General features: G+C 55.5%; 1 protein-coding gene across 1 annotated transcript in view; it reads right to left on the bottom strand.

Moving 5' to 3' along the window:
• LOC149449176 (uromodulin-like) overlaps positions 1 to 21,783 on the bottom strand; it is a 43,685-nt gene that overhangs the window by 2,381 nt on the left and 19,521 nt on the right. The window contains exon 6 of the mRNA XM_089693609.1: positions 2,590 to 2,847. Coding sequence (XP_089549735.1) covers positions 2,590 to 2,847 — 258 coding nt within the window. The remainder of the gene's footprint in view (positions 1 to 2,589; positions 2,848 to 21,783) is intronic.

Consider the following 21,783-nt stretch of genomic DNA (forward strand, 5'->3'; position numbering starts at 1 on the left):
AACATAATAAGTCACTGGTATAAGTGATTGTAACACTTTTTGTTGTATGTTTATAAATAACAAACATTGTATATACATCTGCTCTGTGTAATAGTTTTGCGCAGAGCGGCCCTGAACCTCCTCTTCTGGGGTCCGCTGCCGAAGCTGTTGGCAACTCCTCCCTAAAAAGTGCCCACCATAGCAAGGTGCCTGCAGTGGGGTTACTTGTGCAGGCTCAATCAATATATATTTAGGGGGGCTGGGAGAGAGTTACTACTGAAAGGTTTTTTACCTTAATGCAGAGAATACATTTTAAAAAAAAAAAACCTTTTACCTTTACAACCACTTCAAAGTCATATTAAACCCATTTTTTGTGCTAATAAAGAGGAAAATAATTATGCTGTTTAGACAGCCGTATACACATTGTTAGTATGTGTATCCTTGTAGGCATAAACAGACTTTAATGGAGATCTACTAAAGGATGAAGTGGAGCATCCACTTCTTCATATGGAGAACCTACCATTACTTATTAGAGAAGTTATGGTCTAAGGGAGGGCATATAGAGTGTATAATTTCCTACGATGGTGTGCTTAGTCTCCATGCACACTATAACGCTGGTAACGTTAGCTGTGTAATGTAATGTTAAAAACGTGAGTTTTTAAGGGGTTTTGCATTAGCATTTAGCGGCGGTTTCCCACGTCTAGTGGTGTTTTTCTGCATTTTCCCGCATTTGGGTTTTTTTTACAAAAAGAAAAAGTTTTTAGGTAAAAAGACATCCAAAAACACTGGGTTGCGTTGTTTTACCACAGTTTACTGCTTTTTACTGCATTTTGCAGCATTAGAGCGTTTTTACAGCTAAAAAACTCCTCTAGAAACCCACTAGTCCTGGGTTTTTTTTCCAGCTAAAAAAAGTCCCTGCCAAAAAATGTTGATTACAGTCTATGTTTGCATGGACACATAGGATAACATGCTGGGGGGTTTACTGGATGTAGAAAAAATGTCAAAAGCCAAAAACAGCAGCTGTAAAAATGTCAAGTGTGCATGAGGACTAATATCTGTTTTATCGCTGATTTTCCCAATATTTGCAAGCAATGACTACAATGGAATACTATAGAAATCAAATATTGGAAATAACAAGATAAAAGGATGTACAAGTATTAGGAGTGTTTTTATTGCTCACAGAAGTCCAATATTTCCTGAATCAAAATTGGGCCCTATGAGTCTTAGATTGTGATGAAGGTTAGCTGATATTTCACCATACATCCTTCCTACCTATAGGTAGCCTTATTATTATTATTATTATTATACAGGATTTATATAGTGCCAACAGTTTGAGCAGCACTTGACAAAAAGAAGGTAGCCATTAGAGTTACAATACAATTTGGTACAAGAGGAAACAGAGGGCCCTGCTGGTTAAAGCTTACAATCTAGGAGGAAGGGTTGAGTAATACAAAAGGTTATAGCTGTGGGGGATAAGCTGATGGAGGAAATAAAAGGCAGCTTACAAGTTAGAAGCAGGATATGCTTATTTAAAGAGAAGTGTTTTCAGGGATCTTCTAAAGGTGGGTAGATTAGGAGATAGTCGGACAGCTTGGGGTTGCGAGTTCTGTAGGATGGGAGAAGCTTGAGAGAAGTCCTGGAGGTGAACATGGGAGGAGGTGACACGGGAGCTAGAGAGCAGAAGGTCTTGGGAGGATCGTTTGCTTGATATTGAGAGAGGTTTGCTTGATATTTTGAGACCAGGTTGGTGATGTAGCTGGGGGCAGAGTTGTGGATGGCTTTGTAACTTGTTAGTATTTAAATTTTATTCGTTAGGCGAGTGAAAGCCAGTGGAGGGATTGGCAGAGAGGGGTAGCAGACACTGAATGGTTGGTAAGGTGGATGAGTATGGCAGTAGCATTCATGATGGACTGAAGGGGGGATAGCCTATGTAAAGGTAAGCCAATGAGGAGGGAGTTGCAGTAATCGAGGCGAGATATAACCAGGGAGTGAATTAGAAGCTTTGTGGTATCATTGGTTAGAAAGGGGCATATTCTGGAAATGTTTCAGAGGTTGAGGTGGCATGATTTGGACAGGGATTGGATATGGGCCTGAAAGGATAGTTCAGAATCCAGGGTTATCCCTAGCACCCTGGCATACGGGGATGGGTTGATAGTTGTGCTATTGGTCTTAACGGAGAAATCAGGGGAAGAGGCACATGGGGGAGGAAATATTATGAGCTCAGTTTTGGATAGATTGAGTTTTAGGAAGTGGTGTGACATCCAGTCTCATATGTCTGTTAGTAAATCAGTGATACATGAGGAAACTGATGGGGTGAGCTGAAGAGTAGAAAGATAGAAATGGTATTGGAAACCATGGGAAGGATTGTAGATGGAGAATAGGAGTGGACCAAGGACAGAACATTGGGGGACCTTGATGGTAAGAAGAGTAGCAGAGAAGGAAGTAGAGTTGTAAGTGACACTGAAGGTGTGGTGAGATAGGTAAGATTCAAACCAACGGAGAGTACAGTCATTGAGGCCACCCTAAAAAGAAATGATGGCACTAAAGGAAAGAAATAGCTAACTCCACACAGGATACACACACACACCAATGTACTATAAAGAACCTTACCTGTTAATTATGATTTTGTAACTTAAAGGGTCGAGCCTGTTGTTAGTTGGAGTACTGTAGCAATTTACCATCAGAAGACTAAAGTCTCGAACAGCAAACGAATGATCGCCATCAGCTATATAAACACCAATATATAGATTTTCTTTGGTCGACAAACGTATAATAGAATCAGTATATGGAGTTGTATAGCTCATATCTTTGTAGACACTCATCTTCACCTTAAACCGTCCACTATCTCCAATTGGTATATAGGTTGTGCTATAAAGACAAAACACGGAAAAGAAAATCTAAAATCTGACATATTTGTCAGCCACCTCTCCCCACCAACTTTACTTTATTCTTCCTGAGCCCATCCCATTTTGTATGGCCAGTAGATTTTCTTTTTTTTTTTTCTTCATTAATCTAGGAAACACTTGCATTTAAAGATGGCCACAGTTTGGTAGACATGTAGGCACAACTGGGCTGCTTTCAGGATAGTGTTTACAGTAGGGATATGGAAAGAGATAGAGGGTGGTGCATTGCAGACACTTTCATCACTGGCTTTCCAGGGGAAAATTAAAGTTTAGCTACAGGAACAATCTATTTTTACAACTTACATTGGGTCAGCTAGGTTACATGGAGTTATTGATAAATCACATCTGGAAGGTGGCTGGAGATACTGAAATGCACTATAGTAGTCTGTTCTACAAAGTGAGCGCTCCAAATTGGATGCTTAAAATACTGCACAGGAAGCCAGAGATGCATTCTGGATGGGAGATATGTGTCTCCATGTTTTGTTTGTGGTCCCTTTTAAGGGGGCAATGCATACTTGTTGGGAAAACTCAAGGATTTTCACCCATGGAGGGTGAGGGGTTCTGGGGTGGTCTGTTTAACAGGACAACTGATTTACAGTTTTCCAAGGATTATCAAGTCCTGAATTCAGAAGCTCAGAGGGATCTTGGGTGAGAAAAAGTCTCCAACAATGACAAGAGGTGCCTTGGACCTGAAAGGGTTAACCCACCTGTGAGAGAGGTCTGAAAAGGGCAGGAAACAGCCAACAGGTGTCCATGACATGTTGTGTGGAAAAGGACACAGTTGTGAGAGGCCTGTGAGCTGTTTGTCTGCTAAGATGCTGCTGGGCTTCTGTGACCCTATTCCAGACCCTTGAAGCAGATGGGAACGTTAAACCCTGTTGTGGGTCATGCTGGAAGTGAGCCGACGCTTCATTATTGTACCAGAGTATATGGACTGTTTTGCTTGTTATATGCTGGAGAAAAGCTACATTTGTTTGTTTTGCCAAGCCACAACTGGATAATGATCTGGTCTAGAGATGAGCGAAGTATTCAAAAATTCGATTCGGCTGATTCGGCGAATTCGAGGAATAAATTCGATTCGATGCGAATATATTCGCTGCGAATTTAACTTATAAAAAGGGTGTTTCTAGGCTTCAGAGAGCCTTTATATTAGTGCAGAACACTGTACCTTTAATTTAAATGCCCTTGGAGTCTGCTGGGGAAGAGAAATAATACTGTCAGTCAGTATGACATGCAGATGAGTGCCGTCGATCTTAGAATCACCGCACACTTCACTCATTTGGGCAGTCACGGGGCCAAAACCAGAGTGTGGAGCCACAGTGTGGCAGTGGAGGCAGCAGCAATGGGAGGCCATACAGCACCCTATGACAAAAATGGAACCCACCAGCAGTGTGAGGAGACCTGAAAGTGGCACATGGCAGAGTGTGGCGATGGAGACAGCAGCAATGGGAGGCCGTACAGGGACCCATGACACACTCTGGACCTGGCAGCAGCATGAGGAGGCGGTACAGGGGCCCATGACAGATTACGGGCCTGGCAGCAGCATGAGGAGTCGGTACGGGGGCCCATGGCAGATTACGGGCCTGGCAGCAGCACTGGGAGGCCATACAGCACCCTATGACAAAATGGAACCCACCAGCAGTGTGAGGAGACCTGAAAGTGGCACACGGCAGAGTGTGGCGATGGAGACAGCAGCAATGGGAGGCCGTACAGGGACCCATGACAGATTACGGGCCTGGCAGCAGCATGAGGAGGCGGTACAGGGGCCCATGGCAGATTACGGGCCTGGCAGCAGCAATGGGAGGCCCGTAATCTGCCAGCACCCTATGACAAAATGGACAGCACCAGCAGTGTGAGGAGACCTGAAAGTGGCACATGGCAGAGTGTGGCAATGGAGACAGCAGCAATGGGAGGCCGTACAGGGACCCATGAGAGACTCTGGACCTGGCAGCAGCATGAGGAGGCGGTACGGGGGCCCATGGCAGATTACGGGCCTGGCAGCAGCAATGGGAGGCCCGTAATCTGCCAGCACCCTATGACAAAATGGAACACACCAGCAGTGTGAGGAGACCTGAAAGTGGCACATGGCAGAGTGTAGCGATGGAGACAGCAGCAATGGGAGGCCGTACAGGGACCCATGACAGATTACGGGCCTGGCAGCAGCATGAGGAGGCGGTACAGGGGCCCATGGCAGATTACGGGCCTGGCAGCAGCAATGGGAGGCCCGTAATCTGCCAGCACCCTATGACAAAATGGACAGCACCAGCAGTGTGAGGAGACCTGAAAGTGGCACATGGCAGAGTGTGGCAATGGAGACAGCAGCAATGGGAGGCCGTACAGGGACCCATGAGAGACTCTGGACCTGGCAGCAGCATGAGGAGGCGGTACAGGGGCCCATGGCAGATTACGGGCCTGGCAGCAGCAATGGGAGGCCCGTAATCTGCCAGCACCCTATGACAAAATGGACAGCACCAGCAGTGTGAGGAGACCTGAAAGTGGCACATGGCAGAGTGTGGCAATGGAGACAGCAGCAATGGGAGGCCGTACAGGGACCCATGAGAGACTCTGGACCTGGCAGCAGCATGAGGAGGCGGTACGGGGGCCCATGGCAGATTACGGGCCTGGCAGCAGCAATGGGAGGCCCGTAATCTGCCAGCACCCTGTGACAAAATGGAACACACCAGCAGTGTGAGGAGACCTGAAAGTGGCACACGGCAGAGTGTGGCGATGGAGACAGCAGCAATGGGAGGCCGTACAGGGACCCATGACAGATTACGGGCCTGGCAGCAGCATGAGGAGGCGGTACAGGGGCCCATGGCAGATTACGGGCCTGGCAGCAGCAATGGGAGGCCCGTAATCTGCCAGCACCCTATGACAAAATGGACAGCACCAGCAGTGTGAGGAGACCTGAAAGTGGCACATGGCAGAGTGTGGCAATGGAGACAGCAGCAATGGGAGGCCGTACAGGGACCCATGAGAGACTCTGGACCTGGCAGCAGCATGAGGAGGCGGTACGGGGGACCATGGCAGATTACGGGCCTGGCAGCAGCAATGGGAGGCCCGTAATCTGCCAGCACCCTATGACAAAATGGAACCCACCAGCAGTGTGAGGAGACCTGAAAGTGGCACATGGCAGAGTGTGGCGATGGAGACAACAGCAATGGGAGGCCGTACAGGGACCCATGAGAGACTCTGGACCTGGCAGCAGCATGAGGAGGCGGTACGGGGGCCCATGGCAGATTACGGGCCTGGCAGCAGCAATGGGAGGCCCGTAATCTGCCAGCACCCTATGACAAAATGGAACACACCAGCAGTGTGAGGAGACCTGAAAGTGGCACATGGCAGAGTGTAGCGATGGAGACAGCAGCAATGGGAGGCCGTACAGGGACCCATGACAGATTACGGGCCTGGCAGCAGCATGAGGAGGCGGTACAGGGGCCCATGGCAGATTACGGGCCTGGCAGCAGCAATGGGAGGCCCGTAATCTGCCAGCACCCTATGACAAAATGGACAGCACCAGCAGTGTGAGGAGACCTGAAAGTGGCACATGGCAGAGTGTGGCAATGGAGACAGCAGCAATGGGAGGCCGTACAGGGACCCATGAGAGACTCTGGACCTGGCAGCAGCATGAGGAGGCGGTACAGGGGCCCATGGCAGATTACGGGCCTGGCAGCAGCAATGGGAGGCCCGTAATCTGCCAGCACCCTATGACAAAATGGACAGCACCAGCAGTGTGAGGAGACCTGAAAGTGGCACATGGCAGAGTGTGGCAATGGAGACAGCAGCAATGGGAGGCCGTACAGGGACCCATGAGAGACTCTGGACCTGGCAGCAGCATGAGGAGGCGGTACGGGGGCCCATGGCAGATTACGGGCCTGGCAGCAGCAATGGGAGGCCCGTAATCTGCCAGCACCCTGTGACAAAATGGAACACACCAGCAGTGTGAGGAGACCTGAAAGTGGCACACGGCAGAGTGTGGCGATGGAGACAGCAGCAATGGGAGGCCGTACAGGGACCCATGACAGATTACGTGCCTGGCAGCAGCATGAGGAGGCGGTACAGGGGCCCATGGCAGATTACGGGCCTGGCAGCAGCAATGGGAGGCCCGTAATCTGCCAGCACCCTATGACAAAATGGACAGCACCAGCAGTGTGAGGAGACATGAAAGTGGCACATGGCAGAGTGTGACAATGGAGACAGCAGCAATGGGAGGCCGTACAGGGACCCATGAGAGACTCTGGACCTGGCAGCAGCATGAGGAGGCGGTACGGGGGCCCATGGCAGATTACGGGCCTGGCAGCAGCAATGGGAGGCCCGTAATCTGCCAGCACCCTATGACAAAATGGAACCCACCAGCAGTGTGAGGAGACCTGAAAGTGGCACATGGCAGAGTGTGGCGATGGAGACAACAGCAATGGGAGGCCGTACAGGGACCCATGACACACTCTGGACCTGGCAGCAGCATGAGGAGGCGGTACAGGGGCCCATGGCAGATTACGGGCCTGGCAGCAGCAATGGGAGGCCCGTAATCTGCCAGCACCCTATGACAAAATGGACAGCACCAGCAGTGTGAGGAGACCTGAAAGTGGCACATGGCAGAGTGTGGCAATGGAGACAGCAGCAATGGGAGGCCGTACAGGGACCCATGAGAGACTCTGGACCTGGCAGCAGCATGAGGAGGCGGTACGGGGGCCCAAGGCAGATTACGGGCCTGGCAGCAGCAATGGGAGGCCCGTAATCTGCCAGCACCCTGTGACAAAATGGAACACACCAGCAGTGTGAGGAGACCTGAAAGTGGCACACGGCAGAGTGTGGCGATGGAGACAGCAGCAATGGGAGGCCGTACAGGGACCCATGACAGATTACGGGCCTGGCAGCAGCATGAGGAGGCGGTACAGGGGCCCATGGCAGATTACGGGCCTGGCAGCAGCAATGGGAGGCCCGTAATCTGCCAGCACCCTATGACAAAATGGACAGCACCAGCAGTGTGAGGAGACCTGAAAGTGGCACATGGCAGAGTGTGGCAATGGAGACAGCAGCAATGGGAGGCCGTACAGGGACCCATGAGAGACTCTGGACCTGGCAGCAGCATGAGGAGGCGGTACAGGGGCCCATGGCAGATTACGGGCCTGGCAGCAGCAATGGGAGGCCCGTAATCTGCCAGCACCCTATGACAAAATGGACAGCACCAGCAGTGTGAGGAGACCTGAAAGTGGCACATGGCAGAGTGTGGCAATGGAGACAGCAGCAATGGGAGGCCGTACAGGGACCCATGAGAGACTCTGGACCTGGCAGCAGCATGAGGAGGCGGTACGGGGGCCCATGGCAGATTACGGGCCTGGCAGCAGCAATGGGAGGCCCGTAATCTGCCAGCACCCTGTGACAAAATGGAACACACCAGCAGTGTGAGGAGACCTGAAAGTGGCACACGGCAGAGTGTGGCGATGGAGACAGCAGCAATGGGAGGCCGTACAGGGACCCATGACAGATTACGGGCCTGGCAGCAGCATGAGGAGGCGGTACAGGGGCCCATGGCAGATTACGGGCCTGGCAGCAGCAATGGGAGGCCCGTAATCTGCCAGCACCCTATGACAAAATGGACAGCACCAGCAGTGTGAGGAGACATGAAAGTGGCACATGGCAGAGTGTGGCAATGGAGACAGCAGCAATGGGAGGCCGTACAGGGACCCATGAGAGACTCTGGACCTGGCAGCAGCATGAGGAGGCGGTACGGGGGCCCATGGCAGATTACGGGCCTGGCAGCAGCAATGGGAGGCCCGTAATCTGCCAGCACCCTATGACAAAATGGAACCCACCAGCAGTGTGAGGAGACCTGAAAGTGGCACATGGCAGAGTGTGGCGATGGAGACAACAGCAATGGGAGGCCGTACAGGGACTCATGAGAGACTCTGGACCTGGCAGCAGCATGAGGAGGCGGTACAGGGGCCCATGGCAGATTACGGGCCTGGCAGCAGCAATGGGAGGCCCGTAATCTGCCAGCACCCTATGACAAAATGGACAGCACCAGCAGTGTGAGGAGACCTGAAAGTGGCACATGGCAGAGTGTGGCAATGGAGACAGCAGCAATGGGAGGCCGTACAGGGACCCATGAGAGACTCTGGACCTGGCAGCAGCATGAGGAGGCGGTACGGGGGCCCATGGCAGATTACGGGCCTGGCAGCAGCAATGGGAGGCCCGTAATCTGCCAGCTCCCTGTGACAAAATGGAACACACCAGCAGTGTGAGGAGACCTGAAAGTGGCACACGGCAGAGTGTGGCGATGGAGACAGCAGCAATGGGAGGCCGTACAGGGACCCATGACAGATTACGGGCCTGGCAGCAGCATGAGGAGGCGGTACAGGGGCCCATGGCAGATTACGGGCCTGGCAGCAGCAATGGGAGGCCCGTAATCTGCCAGCACCCTATGACAAAATGGACAGCACCAGCAGTGTGAGGAGACCTGAAAGTGGCACATGGCAGAGTGTGGCAATGGAGACAGCAGCAATGGGAGGCCGTACAGGGACCCATGAGAGACTCTGGACCTGGCAGCAGCATGAGGAGGCGGTACGGGGGCCCATGGCAGATTACGGGCCTGGCAGCAGCAATGGGAGGCCCGTAATCTGCCAGCACCCTATGACAAAATGGAACCCACCAGCAGTGTGAGGAGACCTGAAAGTGGCACATGGCAGAGTGTGGCGATGGAGACAACAGCAATGGGAGGCCGTACAGGGACCCATGAGAGACTCTGGACCTGGCAGCAGCATGAGGAGGCGGTACGGGGGCCCATGGCAGATTACGGGCCTGGCAGCAGCAATGGGAGGCCCGTAATCTGCCAGCACCCTATGACAAAATGGAACACACCAGCAGTGTGAGGAGACCTGAAAGTGGCACATGGCAGAGTGTAGCGATGGAGACAGCAGCAATGGGAGGCCGTACAGGGACCCATGACAGATTACGGGCCTGGCAGCAGCATGAGGAGGCGGTACAGGGGCCCATGGCAGATTACGGGCCTGGCAGCAGCAATGGGAGGCCCGTAATCTGCCAGCACCCTATGACAAAATGGACAGCACCAGCAGTGTGAGGAGACCTGAAAGTGGCACATGGCAGAGTGTGGCAATGGAGACAGCAGCAATGGGAGGCCGTACAGGGACCCATGAGAGACTCTGGACCTGGCAGCAGCATGAGGAGGCGGTACAGGGGCCCATGGCAGATTACGGGCCTGGCAGCAGCAATGGGAGGCCCGTAATCTGCCAGCACCCTATGACAAAATGGACAGCACCAGCAGTGTGAGGAGACCTGAAAGTGGCACATGGCAGAGTGTGGCAATGGAGACAGCAGCAATGGGAGGCCGTACAGGGACCCATGAGAGACTCTGGACCTGGCAGCAGCATGAGGAGGCGGTACGGGGGCCCATGGCAGATTACGGGCCTGGCAGCAGCAATGGGAGGCCCGTAATCTGCCAGCACCCTATGACAAAATGGAACCCACCAGCAGTGTGAGGAGACCTGAAAGTGGCACATGGCAGAGTGTGGCGATGGAGACAACAGCAATGGGAGGCCGTACAGGGACCCATGAGAGACTCTGGACCTGGCAGCAGCATGAGGAGGCGGTACGGGGGCCCATGGCAGATTACGGGCCTGGCAGCAGCAATGGGAGGCCCGTAATCTGCCAGCACCCTATGACAAAATGGAACACACCAGCAGTGTGAGGAGACCTGAAAGTGGCACATGGCAGAGTGTAGCGATGGAGACAGCAGCAATGGGAGGCCGTACAGGGACCCATGACAGATTACGGGCCTGGCAGCAGCATGAGGAGGCGGTACAGGGGCCCATGGCAGATTACGGGCCTGGCAGCAGCAATGGGAGGCCCGTAATCTGCCAGCACCCTATGACAAAATGGACAGCACCAGCAGTGTGAGGAGACCTGAAAGTGGCACATGGCAGAGTGTGGCAATGGAGACAGCAGCAATGGGAGGCCGTACAGGGACCCATGAGAGACTCTGGACCTGGCAGCAGCATGAGGAGGCGGTACGGGGGCCCATGGCAGATTACGGGCCTGGCAGCAGCAATGGGAGGCCCGTAATCTGCCAGCACCCTATGACAAAATGGAACACACCAGCAGTGTGAGGAGACCTGAAAGTGGCACATGGCAGAGTGTAGCGATGGAGACAGCAGCAATGGGAGGCCGTACAGGGACCCATGACAGATTACGGGCCTGGCAGCAGCATGAGGAGGCGGTACAGGGGCCCATGGCAGATTACGGGCCTGGCAGCAGCAATGGGAGGCCCGTAATCTGCCAGCACCCTATGACAAAATGGACAGCACCAGCAGTGTGAGGAGACCTGAAAGTGGCACATGGCAGAGTGTGGCAATGGAGACAGCAGCAATGGGAGGCCGTACAGGGACCCATGAGAGACTCTGGACCTGGCAGCAGCATGAGGAGGCGGTACGGGGGCCCATGGCAGATTACGGGCCTGGCAGCAGCAATGGGAGGCCCGTAATCTGCCAGCACCCTATGACAAAATGGAACACACCAGCAGTGTGAGGAGACCTGAAAGTGGCACATGGCAGAGTGTAGCGATGGAGACAGCAGCAATGGGAGGCCGTACAGGGACCCATGACAGATTACGGGCCTGGCAGCAGCATGAGGAGGCGGTACAGGGGCCCATGGCAGATTACGGGCCTGGCAGCAGCAATGGGAGGCCCGTAATCTGCCAGCACCCTATGACAAAATGGACAGCACCAGCAGTGTGAGGAGACCTGAAAGTGGCACATGGCAGAGTGTGGCAATGGAGACAGCAGCAATGGGAGGCCGTACAGGGACCCATGAGAGACTCTGGACCTGGCAGCAGCATGAGGAGGCGGTACGGGGGCCCATGGCAGATTACGGGCCTGGCAGCAGCAATGGGAGGCCCGTAATCTGCCAGCACCCTGTGACAAAATGGAACACACCAGCAGTGTGAGGAGACCTGAAAGTGGCACACGGCAGAGTGTGGCGATGGAGACAGCAGCAATGGGAGGCCGTACAGGGACCCATGACAGATTACGGGCCTGGCAGCAGCATGAGGAGGCGGTACAGGGGCCCATGGCAGATTACGGGCCTGGCAGCAGCAATGGGAGGCCCGTAATCTGCCAGCACCCTATGACAAAATGGACAGCACCAGCAGTGTGAGGAGACCTGAAAGTGGCACATGGCAGAGTGTGGCAATGGAGACAGCAGCAATGGGAGGCCGTACAGGGACCCATGAGAGACTCTGGACCTGGCAGCAGCATGAGGAGGCGGTACGGGGGCCCATGGCAGATTACGGGCCTGGCAGCAGCAATGGGAGGCCCGTAATCTGCCAGCACCCTATGACAAAATGGAACCCACCAGCAGTGTGAGGAGACCTGAAAGTGGCACATGGCAGAGTGTGGCGATGGAGACAACAGCAATGGGAGGCCGTACAGGGACCCATGAGAGACTCTGGACCTGGCAGCAGCATGAGGAGGCGGTACGGGGGCCCATGGCAGATTACGGGCCTGGCAGCAGCAATGGGAGGCCCGTAATCTGCCAGCACCCTATGACAAAATGGAACACACCAGCAGTGTGAGGAGACCTGAAAGTGGCACATGGCAGAGTGTAGCGATGGAGACAGCAGCAATGGGAGGCCGTACAGGGACCCATGACAGATTACGGGCCTGGCAGCAGCATGAGGAGGCGGTACAGGGGCCCATGGCAGATTACGGGCCTGGCAGCAGCAATGGGAGGCCCGTAATCTGCCAGCACCCTATGACAAAATGGACAGCACCAGCAGTGTGAGGAGACCTGAAAGTGGCACATGGCAGAGTGTGGCAATGGAGACAGCAGCAATGGGAGGCCGTACAGGGACCCATGAGAGACTCTGGACCTGGCAGCAGCATGAGGAGGCGGTACGGGGGCCCATGGCAGATTACGGGCCTGGCAGCAGCAATGGGAGGCCCGTAATCTGCCAGCACCCTATGACAAAATGGAACACACCAGCAGTGTGAGGAGACCTGAAAGTGGCACATGGCAGAGTGTAGCGATGGAGACAGCAGCAATGGGAGGCCGTACAGGGACCCATGACAGATTACGGGCCTGGCAGCAGCATGAGGAGGCGGTACAGGGGCCCATGGCAGATTACGGGCCTGGCAGCAGCAATGGGAGGCCCGTAATCTGCCAGCACCCTATGACAAAATGGACAGCACCAGCAGTGTGAGGAGACCTGAAAGTGGCACATGGCAGAGTGTGGCAATGGAGACAGCAGCAATGGGAGGCCGTACAGGGACCCATGAGAGACTCTGGACCTGGCAGCAGCATGAGGAGGCGGTACAGGGGCCCATGGCAGATTACGGGCCTGGCAGCAGCAATGGGAGGCCCGTAATCTGCCAGCACCCTATGACAAAATGGACAGCACCAGCAGTGTGAGGAGACCTGAAAGTGGCACATGGCAGAGTGTGGCAATGGAGACAGCAGCAATGGGAGGCCGTACAGGGACCCATGAGAGACTCTGGACCTGGCAGCAGCATGAGGAGGCGGTACAGGGGCCCATGGCAGATTACGGGCCTGGCAGCAGCAATGGGAGGCCCGTAATCTGCCAGCACCCTATGACAAAATGGACAGCACCAGCAGTGTGAGGAGACCTGAAAGTGGCACATGGCAGAGTGTGGCAATGGAGACAGCAGCAATGGGAGGCCGTACAGGGACCCATGAGAGACTCTGGACCTGGCAGCAGCATGAGGAGGCGGTACGGGGGCCCATGGCAGATTACGGGCCTGGCAGCAGCAATGGGAGGCCCGTAATCTGCCAGCACCCTATGACAAAATGGACAGCACCAGCAGTGTGAGGAGACCTGAAAGTGGCACATGGCAGAGTGTAGCGATGGAGACAGCAGCAATGGGAGGCCGTACAGGGACCCATGACAGATTACGGGCCTGGCAGCATCATGAGGAGGCGGTACAGGGGCCCATGGCAGATTACGGGCCTGGCAGCAGCAATGGGAGGCCCGTAATCTGCCAGCACCCTATGACAAAATGGACAGCACCAGCAGTGTGAGGAGACCTGAAAGTGGCACATGGCAGAGTGTGGCAATGGAGACAGCAGCAATGGGAGGCCGTACAGGGACCCATGAGAGACTCTGGACCTGGCAGCAGCATGAGGAGGCGGTATAGGGGCCCATGGCAGATTACGGGCCTGGCAGCAGCAATGGGAGGCCCGTAATCTGCCAGCACCCTATGACAAAATGGACAGCACCAGCAGTGTGAGGAGACCTGAAAGTGGCACATGGCAGAGTGTGGCAATGGAGACAGCAGCAATGGGAGGCCGTACAGGGACCCATGAGAGACTCTGGACCTGGCAGCAGCATGAGGAGGCGGTACGGGGGCCCATGGCAGATTACGGGCCTGGCAGCAGCAATGGGAGGCCCGTAATCTGCCAGCACCCTATGACAAAATGGAACCCACCAGCAGTGTGAGGAGACCTGAAAGTGGCACATGGCAGAGTGTGGCGATGGAGACAACAGCAATGGGAGGCCGTACAGGGACCCATGACACACTCTGGACCTGGCAGCAGCATGAGGAGGCGGTACAGGGGCCCATGGCAGATTACGGGCCTGGCAGCAGCAATGGGAGGCCCGTAATCTGCCAGCACCCTATGACAAAATGGAACACACCAGCAGTGTGAGGAGACCTGAAAGTGGCACATGTTTGGGGCATGATTCATGGCGGATTTAGTCAGTTGTGTCAAGAACTGGTGGTTTGAAATCCAGACTAATCCACACCTGATTCATTTTCACAAACGTGAGTCTCTCCACACTTTGGGTGGACAGTCGTGTCCTCCGCGGAGTTACAATACCTCCTGCCGCACTAAACACGCGCTCCGATGCCACGCTACTGGCCGGGCATGACAGCCTTTCAAGGGCAAATTCAGCTAGTTGGGGCCAAAGGTCAAGTTTCGTTGCCCAGTAGTCAAGGGGATTGTCTACCTCGGTTGGCAGGGTGCTGTCCAAGTAGGCCCAAGCCTGTTGTTTGAGGTCCTGCTCCAGGTCCACCTGATGCTGCTGCTGCTGCTGCTGGTTAGTAGTTTCCTCACTGCGCTGGTGAAGAAAGCTACTCATCATCGACTGCAGACTGAGGCAGCCGCTGCTGGTGGAGCTGCCACTGCTCCTACCACCCCACCCCTCCCCTGCTGCCATGGCAGCGGAACGCGAGCGCACAGGGCCCACAGTGTCTGAGGATGGACGTTGGCGCAGAAAGGCAGAGACCAACTGACTACATAGGTGGTTTTTATAGTACTTTATTTTGGCCTCCCTCTCAGCAGGTGTGAAAAAGGCCACCATTTTTGAACGGTAGCGAGGGTCCAACAAGGTGGACAGCCAAAAGTCATCCCTCTGTCTGATGGTTATTATTCGGCTGTCGCTACGCAAGCAACCGAACATGCTATGGGCCATTTGTGCCAAGGAATGCGAGGGACTCCCTGCCTCCATCTCCACAGCATACTGCCACGGTGCGTCTGGGTCCTCTGTCTCCTCCTCCTCCTCCTCTACCAGATGCTCCTGCTCCTCCACTCCTGTCCGCTGAGTGGAAAAACCACCCATTTCACTCAATAATTCCTGAGCACCAATATCCTCCTCTACCTCCTCCTCTTCTTCCTGTCCTGCCTCCACAGGGGTCATGTGGCGTTGAGATCTGTGCGCCACGTCTACCGCACCCTGACCAGCCATTGTTAACAGCATTTGTTCCAGGACGTGCAACAGAGGAATGACGTCGTTCATCCCATAGTCCTGCCGACTCACGAATAGCGTGGCCTCCTCAAAGGGCCTGAGCAAGCGGCAGGTGTCACGCATGAGCTGCCAATGGCTGACATCTAAGTTACACAGGGGAGTACCTTTATCCGCTTGTAACATCAGGAAATCGGTGATGGCCTTTCGCTGTTCGTAAAGGCGGTCTAACATATGTAGGGTTGAATTCCACCTTGTTGCAACGTCACAGCATGAGGAGTCAGTACGGGGCCCATGGCAGATTACGGGCCTGGCAGCAGCAATGGGAGGCCTGTAATCTGCCAGCACCCTATGAAAAAATGGAACACACCAGCAGTGTGAGGAGACCTGAAAGTGGCACATGGCAGAGTGTGGCGATGGAGACAGCAGCAATGGGAGGCCGTACAGGGACCCATGAGAGACTCTGGACCTGGCAGCAGCATGAGGAGGCGGTACGGGGGCCCATGGCAGATTACGGGCCTGGCAGCAGCAATGGGAGGCCAGTAATCTGCCAGCACCCTATGACAAAATGGACAGCACCAGCAGTGTGAGGAGACCTGAAAGTGGCACATGGCAGAGTGTGGCGATGGAGACAGCAGCAATGAGAGGCCGTACAGGGACCCATGAGACACTGTGGACCTGGCAGCATCATGAGGAGGCGGTACAGGGGCCCATGGCAGATTACAGGCCTGGCAGCAGCAATGGGAGGCCCGTAATCTGCCAGCACCCTATGACAAAATGGAACACACCAGCAGTGTGAGGAGACCTGAAAGTGGCACATGGCAGAGTGTGGCGATGGAGACAGCAGCAATGGGAGGCCGTACAGGGACCCATGAGACACTGTGGACCTGGCAGCATCATGAGGAGGCGGTACAGGGGCCCATGGCAGATTACAGGCCTGGCAGCAGCAATGGGAGGCCCGTAATCTGCCAGCACCCTATGACAAAATGGAAAACACCAGCAGTGTGAGGAGACCTGAAAGTGGCACATGGCAGAGTGTGGCGATGGAGACAGCAGCAATGGGAGGCCGTACAGGGACTCATGACAGATTACGGGCCTGGCAGCAGCATGAGGAGGCGGTACAGGGGCCCATGGCAGATTACGGGCCTGGCAGCAGCAATGGGAGGCCCGTAATCTGCCAGCACCCTATGACAAAATGGACAGCACCAGCAGTGTGAGGAGACCTGAAAGTGGCACATGGCAGAGTGTGGCAATGGAGACAGCAGCAATGGGAGGCCGTACAGGGACCCATGAGAGACTCTGGACCTGGCAGCAGCATGAGGAGGCGGTACGGGGGCCCATGGCAGATTACGGGCCTGGCAGCAGCAATGGGAGGCCCGTAATCTGCCAGCACCCTATGACAAAATGGAACACACCAGCAGTGTGAGGAGACCTGAAAGTGGCACATGGCAGAGTGTGGCGATGGAGACAGCAGCAATGGGAGGCCGTACAGGGACTCATGACAGATTACGGGCCTGGCAGCAGCATGAGGAGGCGGTACAGGGGCCCATGGCAGATTACGGGCCTGGCAGCAGCAATGGGAGGCCCGTAATCTGCCAGCACCCTATGACAAAATGGACAGCACCAGCAGTGTGAGGAGACCTGAAAGTGGCACATGGCAGAGTGTGGCAATGGAGACAGCAGCAATGGGAGGCCGTACAGGGACCCATGAGAGACTCTGGACCTGGCAGCAGCATGAGGAGGCGGTACGGGGGCCCATGGCAGATTACGGGCCTGGCAGCAGCAATGGGAGGCCCGTAATCTGCCAGCACCCTATGACAAAATGGAACCCACCAGCAGTGTGAGGAGACCTGAAAGTGGCACATGGCAGAGTGTGGCGATGGAGACAGCAGCAATGGGAGGCCGTACAGGGACCCATGAGACACTGTGGACCTGGCAGCAGCATGAGGAGGCGGTACGGGGGCCCATGGCAGATTACGGGCCTGGCAGCAGCAATGGGAGGCCAGTAATCTGCCAGCACCCTGTGACAAAATGGAACACACCAGCAGTGTGAGGAGACCTGAAAGTGGCACATGGCAGAGTGTGGCGATGGAGACAGCAGCAATGGGAGGCCGTACAGGGACCCATGACAGATTACGGGCCTGGCAGCAGCATGAGGAGGCGGTACAGGGGCCCATGGCAGATTACGGGCCTGGCAGCAGCAATGGGAGGCCCGTAATCTGCCAGCACCCTATGACAAAATGGAACACACCAGCAGTGTGAGGAGACCTGAAAGTGGCACATGGCAGAGTGTGGCGATGGAGACAGCAGCAATGGGAGGCCGTACAGGGACCCATGACAGATTACGGGCCTGGCAGCAGCATGAGGAGGCGGTACAGGGGCCCATGGCAGATTACGGGCCTGGCAGCAGCAATGGGAGGCCCGTAATCTGCCAGCACCCTAGGACAAAATGGAACACACCAGCAGTGTGAGGAGACCTGAAAGTGGCACATGGCAGAGTGTGGCGATGGAGACAGCAGCAATGGGAGGCCGTACAGGGACCCATGAGAGACTCTGGACCTGGCAGCAGCATGAGGAGGCGGTACGGGGGCCCATGGCAGATTACGGGCCTGGCAGCAGCAATGGGAGGCCCGTAATCTGCCAGCACCCTATGACAAAATGGACAGCACCAGCAGTGTGAGGAGACCTGAAAGTGGCACATGGCAGAGTGTGGCGATGGAGACAGCAGCAATGGGAGGCCGTACAGGGACCCATGAGACACTGTGGACCTGGCAGCAGCATGAGGAGGCGGTACAGGGGCCCATGGCAGATTACGGGCCTGGCAGCAGCAATGGGAGGCCCGTAATCTGCCAGCACCCTGTGACAAAATGCAACACACCAGCAGTGTGAGGAGACCTGAAAGTGGCACATGGCAGAGTGTGGCGATGGAACCTGCAGCAATGGGAGGCCGTACAGGGACCCATGACAGATTACGGGCCTGGCAGCAGCATGAGGAGGCGGTACAGGGGCCCATGGCAGATTACGGGCCTGGCAGCAGCAATGGGAGGCCCGTAATCTGCCAGCACCCTATGACAAAATGGAACACACCAGCAGTGTGAGGAGACCTGAAAGTGGCACATGGCAGAGTGTGGCGATAGAGACAGCAGCAATGGGAGGCCGTACAGGGACCCATGACAGATTACGGGCCTGGCAGCAGCATGAGGAGGCGGTACAGGGGCCCATGGCAGATTACGGGCCTGGCAGCAGCAATGGGAGGCCCGTAATCTGCCAGCACCCTATGACAAAATGGAACACACCAGCAGTGTGAGGAGACCTGAAAGTGGCACATGGCAGAGTGTGGCGATGGAGACAGCAGCAATGGGAGGCCGTACAGGGACCCATGAGAGACTCTGGACCTGGCAGCAGCATGAGGAGGCGGTACGGGGGCCCATGGCAGATTACGGGCCTGGCAGCAGCAATGGGAGGCCCGTAATCTGCCAGCACCCTATGACAAAATGGACAGCACCAGCAGTGTGAGGAGACCTGAAAGTGGCACATGGCAGAGTGTGGCGATGGAGACAGCAGCAATGGGAGGCCGTACCGGGACCCATGAGACACTGTGGACCTGGCAGCAGCATGAGGAGGCGGTACAGGGGCCCATGGCAGCTTACAGGCCTGGCAGCAGCAATGGGAGGCCCGTAATCTGCCAGCACCCTATGACAAAATGGACAGCACCAGCAGTGTGAGGAGACCTGAAAGTGGCACATGGCAGAGTGTGGCGATGGAGACAGCAGCAATGGGAGGCCGTACAGGGACCCATGAGACACTGTGGACCTGGCAGCAGCATGAGGAGGCGGTACGGGGGCCCATGGCAGATGACGGGCCTGGCAGCAGCAATGGGAGGCCCGTAATCTGCCAGCACCCTATGACAAAATGGAACCCACCAGAAGTGTGAGGAGACCTGAAAGTGGCACATGGCAGAGTGTGGCGATGGAGACAGCAGCAATGGGAGGTCGTATAGGGACCCATGACAGATTACGGGCCTGGCAGCAGCATGAGGAGGCGGTACAGGGGCCCATGGCAGATTACGGGCCTGGCAGCAGCAATGGGAGGCCCGTAATCTGCCAGCACCCTATGACAAAATGGAACACACCAGCAGTGTGAGGAGACCTGAAAGTGGCACATGGCAGAGTGTGGCGATGGAGACAGCAGCAATGGGAGGCCGTACAGGGACCCATGACAGATTACGGGCCTGGCAGCAGCATGAGGAGGCGGTACAGGGGCCCATGGCAGATTACGGGCCTGGCAGCAGCAATGGGAGGCCCGTAATCTGCCAGCACCCTATGACAAAATGGACAGCACCAGCAGTGTGAGGAGACCTGAAAGTGGCACATGGCAGAGTGTGGCGATGGAGACAGCAGCAATGGGAGGCCGTACAGGGACCCATGAGAGACTCTGGACCTAGCAGCAGCATGAGGAGGCGGTACGGGGGCCCATGGCAGATTACGGGCCTGGCAGCAGCAATGGGAGGCCCGTAATCTGCCAGCACCCTATGACAAAATGGACAGCACCAGCAGTGTGAGGAGACCTGAAAGTGGCACATGGCAGAGTGTGGCAATGGAGACAGCAGCAATGGGAGGCCGTACAGGGACCCATGAGACACTGTGGACCTGGCAGCAGCATGAGGAGGCGGTACAGGGGCCCATGGCAGATTACAGGCCTGGCAGCAGCAATGGGAGGCCCGTAATCTGCCAGCACCCTATGACAAAATGGAACACACCAGCAGTGTGAGGAGACCTGAAAGTGGCACATGGCAGAGTGTGGCGATGGAGACAGCAGCAATGGGAGGCCGTACAGGGACCCATTAGACACTCTGGACCTGGCAGCAGCATGAGGAGGCGGTACAGGGGCCCATGGCAGATTACGGGCCTGGCAGCAGCAATGGGAGGCCCGTAATCTGCCAGCACCCTATGACAAAATGGAACACACCAGCAGTGTGAGGAGACCTGAAAGTGGCACATGGCAGAGTGTGGCGATGGAGACAGCAGCAATGGGAGGCCGTACAGGGACCCATGAGACACTCTGGACCTGGCAGCAGCATGAGGAGGCAGGCAGAACCGCCGTATCTTTTTCACGGTTTTCCCAGGCCACCAAATGGCGACGCTGCATATGCTGACGCAACGCTGTAGTCCCAACATGGGCCCCCTGGCCATGCTTGACTTTCTGGCCACATAGTCGACATACGGCTACGTTTACTTCCTCGGGCGGCTTGACAAAAAATTGCCACACCGCCAAGTAGGAAACTTTGCCCCCGCTACTCCTCAATGGCTGACTGCTACTTCCTCCTTGCACACCGGCACCACTACTGGCCGTGGTGGTAGGCTGCAGTGGAGCTGGTGCTCTACTCCGTGGCCGTTTGCCTCCACTGACACTGCTGTGACCCTGCTGCCTCCTGGGCAACCCACCGACTGTTTTGCTCACTGCCAAGCTGGCACCCTCTTCTCCTGATGATGCGGAAGCAATAGCCTGATGACGACGAGGCTGCCAAGTGCGATCAGCCTCATCATCATCAATTAGGGTCTCCGCCTCACTACTTGCCCCCTCGGCTGCGTGTGGGTCAGGAGACAGACCTGTCTCTAGACCGGCTACCGAGCCACTCTCCTCGCCAGTACTTCTTCGCCTGGCTGCTGAAGAGGCGGATGTCTCCCCCCGTTCCTGACCGCCCTCTGTTAGCTCTTCCTCACTGTACAGTGGGGCTGAGCCCACAGCATGCGATACTTCGCTTGGTGAGGGAACACCAAAGGACAGGGGCAGGTAGAGGACACGTGATTTCAGTGGGCTTGGTCCCGGGCCATGCCAACTAACGGTTGTGTCTGACGTACCCACCGACCGTTGGCTGTAGGTGTCAGAGGTGACCTGGGAAGAGGAAGACGACCGAGCCAACCAATCGATGACGGCAGGGTTGTCGGTGGAGACACGACCGCTGGATGACACCGGGAGCACTGGCCTCTGGCTGCGACTAGTGCTGCCTCGACCCCTTCCTCTGCTGCCACGTCTGCTCGCTCCTAAAACATTGCCTCCTCTGCCACTCCTCTGCGTGTTGTCTGACATACTCTTTAATTCAACGATTCTGTGTCCCTGAGTAACAATTCTGTGTCCCTGAGTAACAATTCTGTGTCCCTGAGTAACAATTCTGTGTCCCTCAGT

Source organism: Staurois parvus, unplaced genomic scaffold (genome assembly GCF_062004578.1).
Source record: "Staurois parvus isolate SC_StPar_1 unplaced genomic scaffold, SC_StPar_1.0 ptg000635l, whole genome shotgun sequence".
Taxonomy (NCBI): Eukaryota; Metazoa; Chordata; class Amphibia; order Anura; family Ranidae; genus Staurois; species Staurois parvus.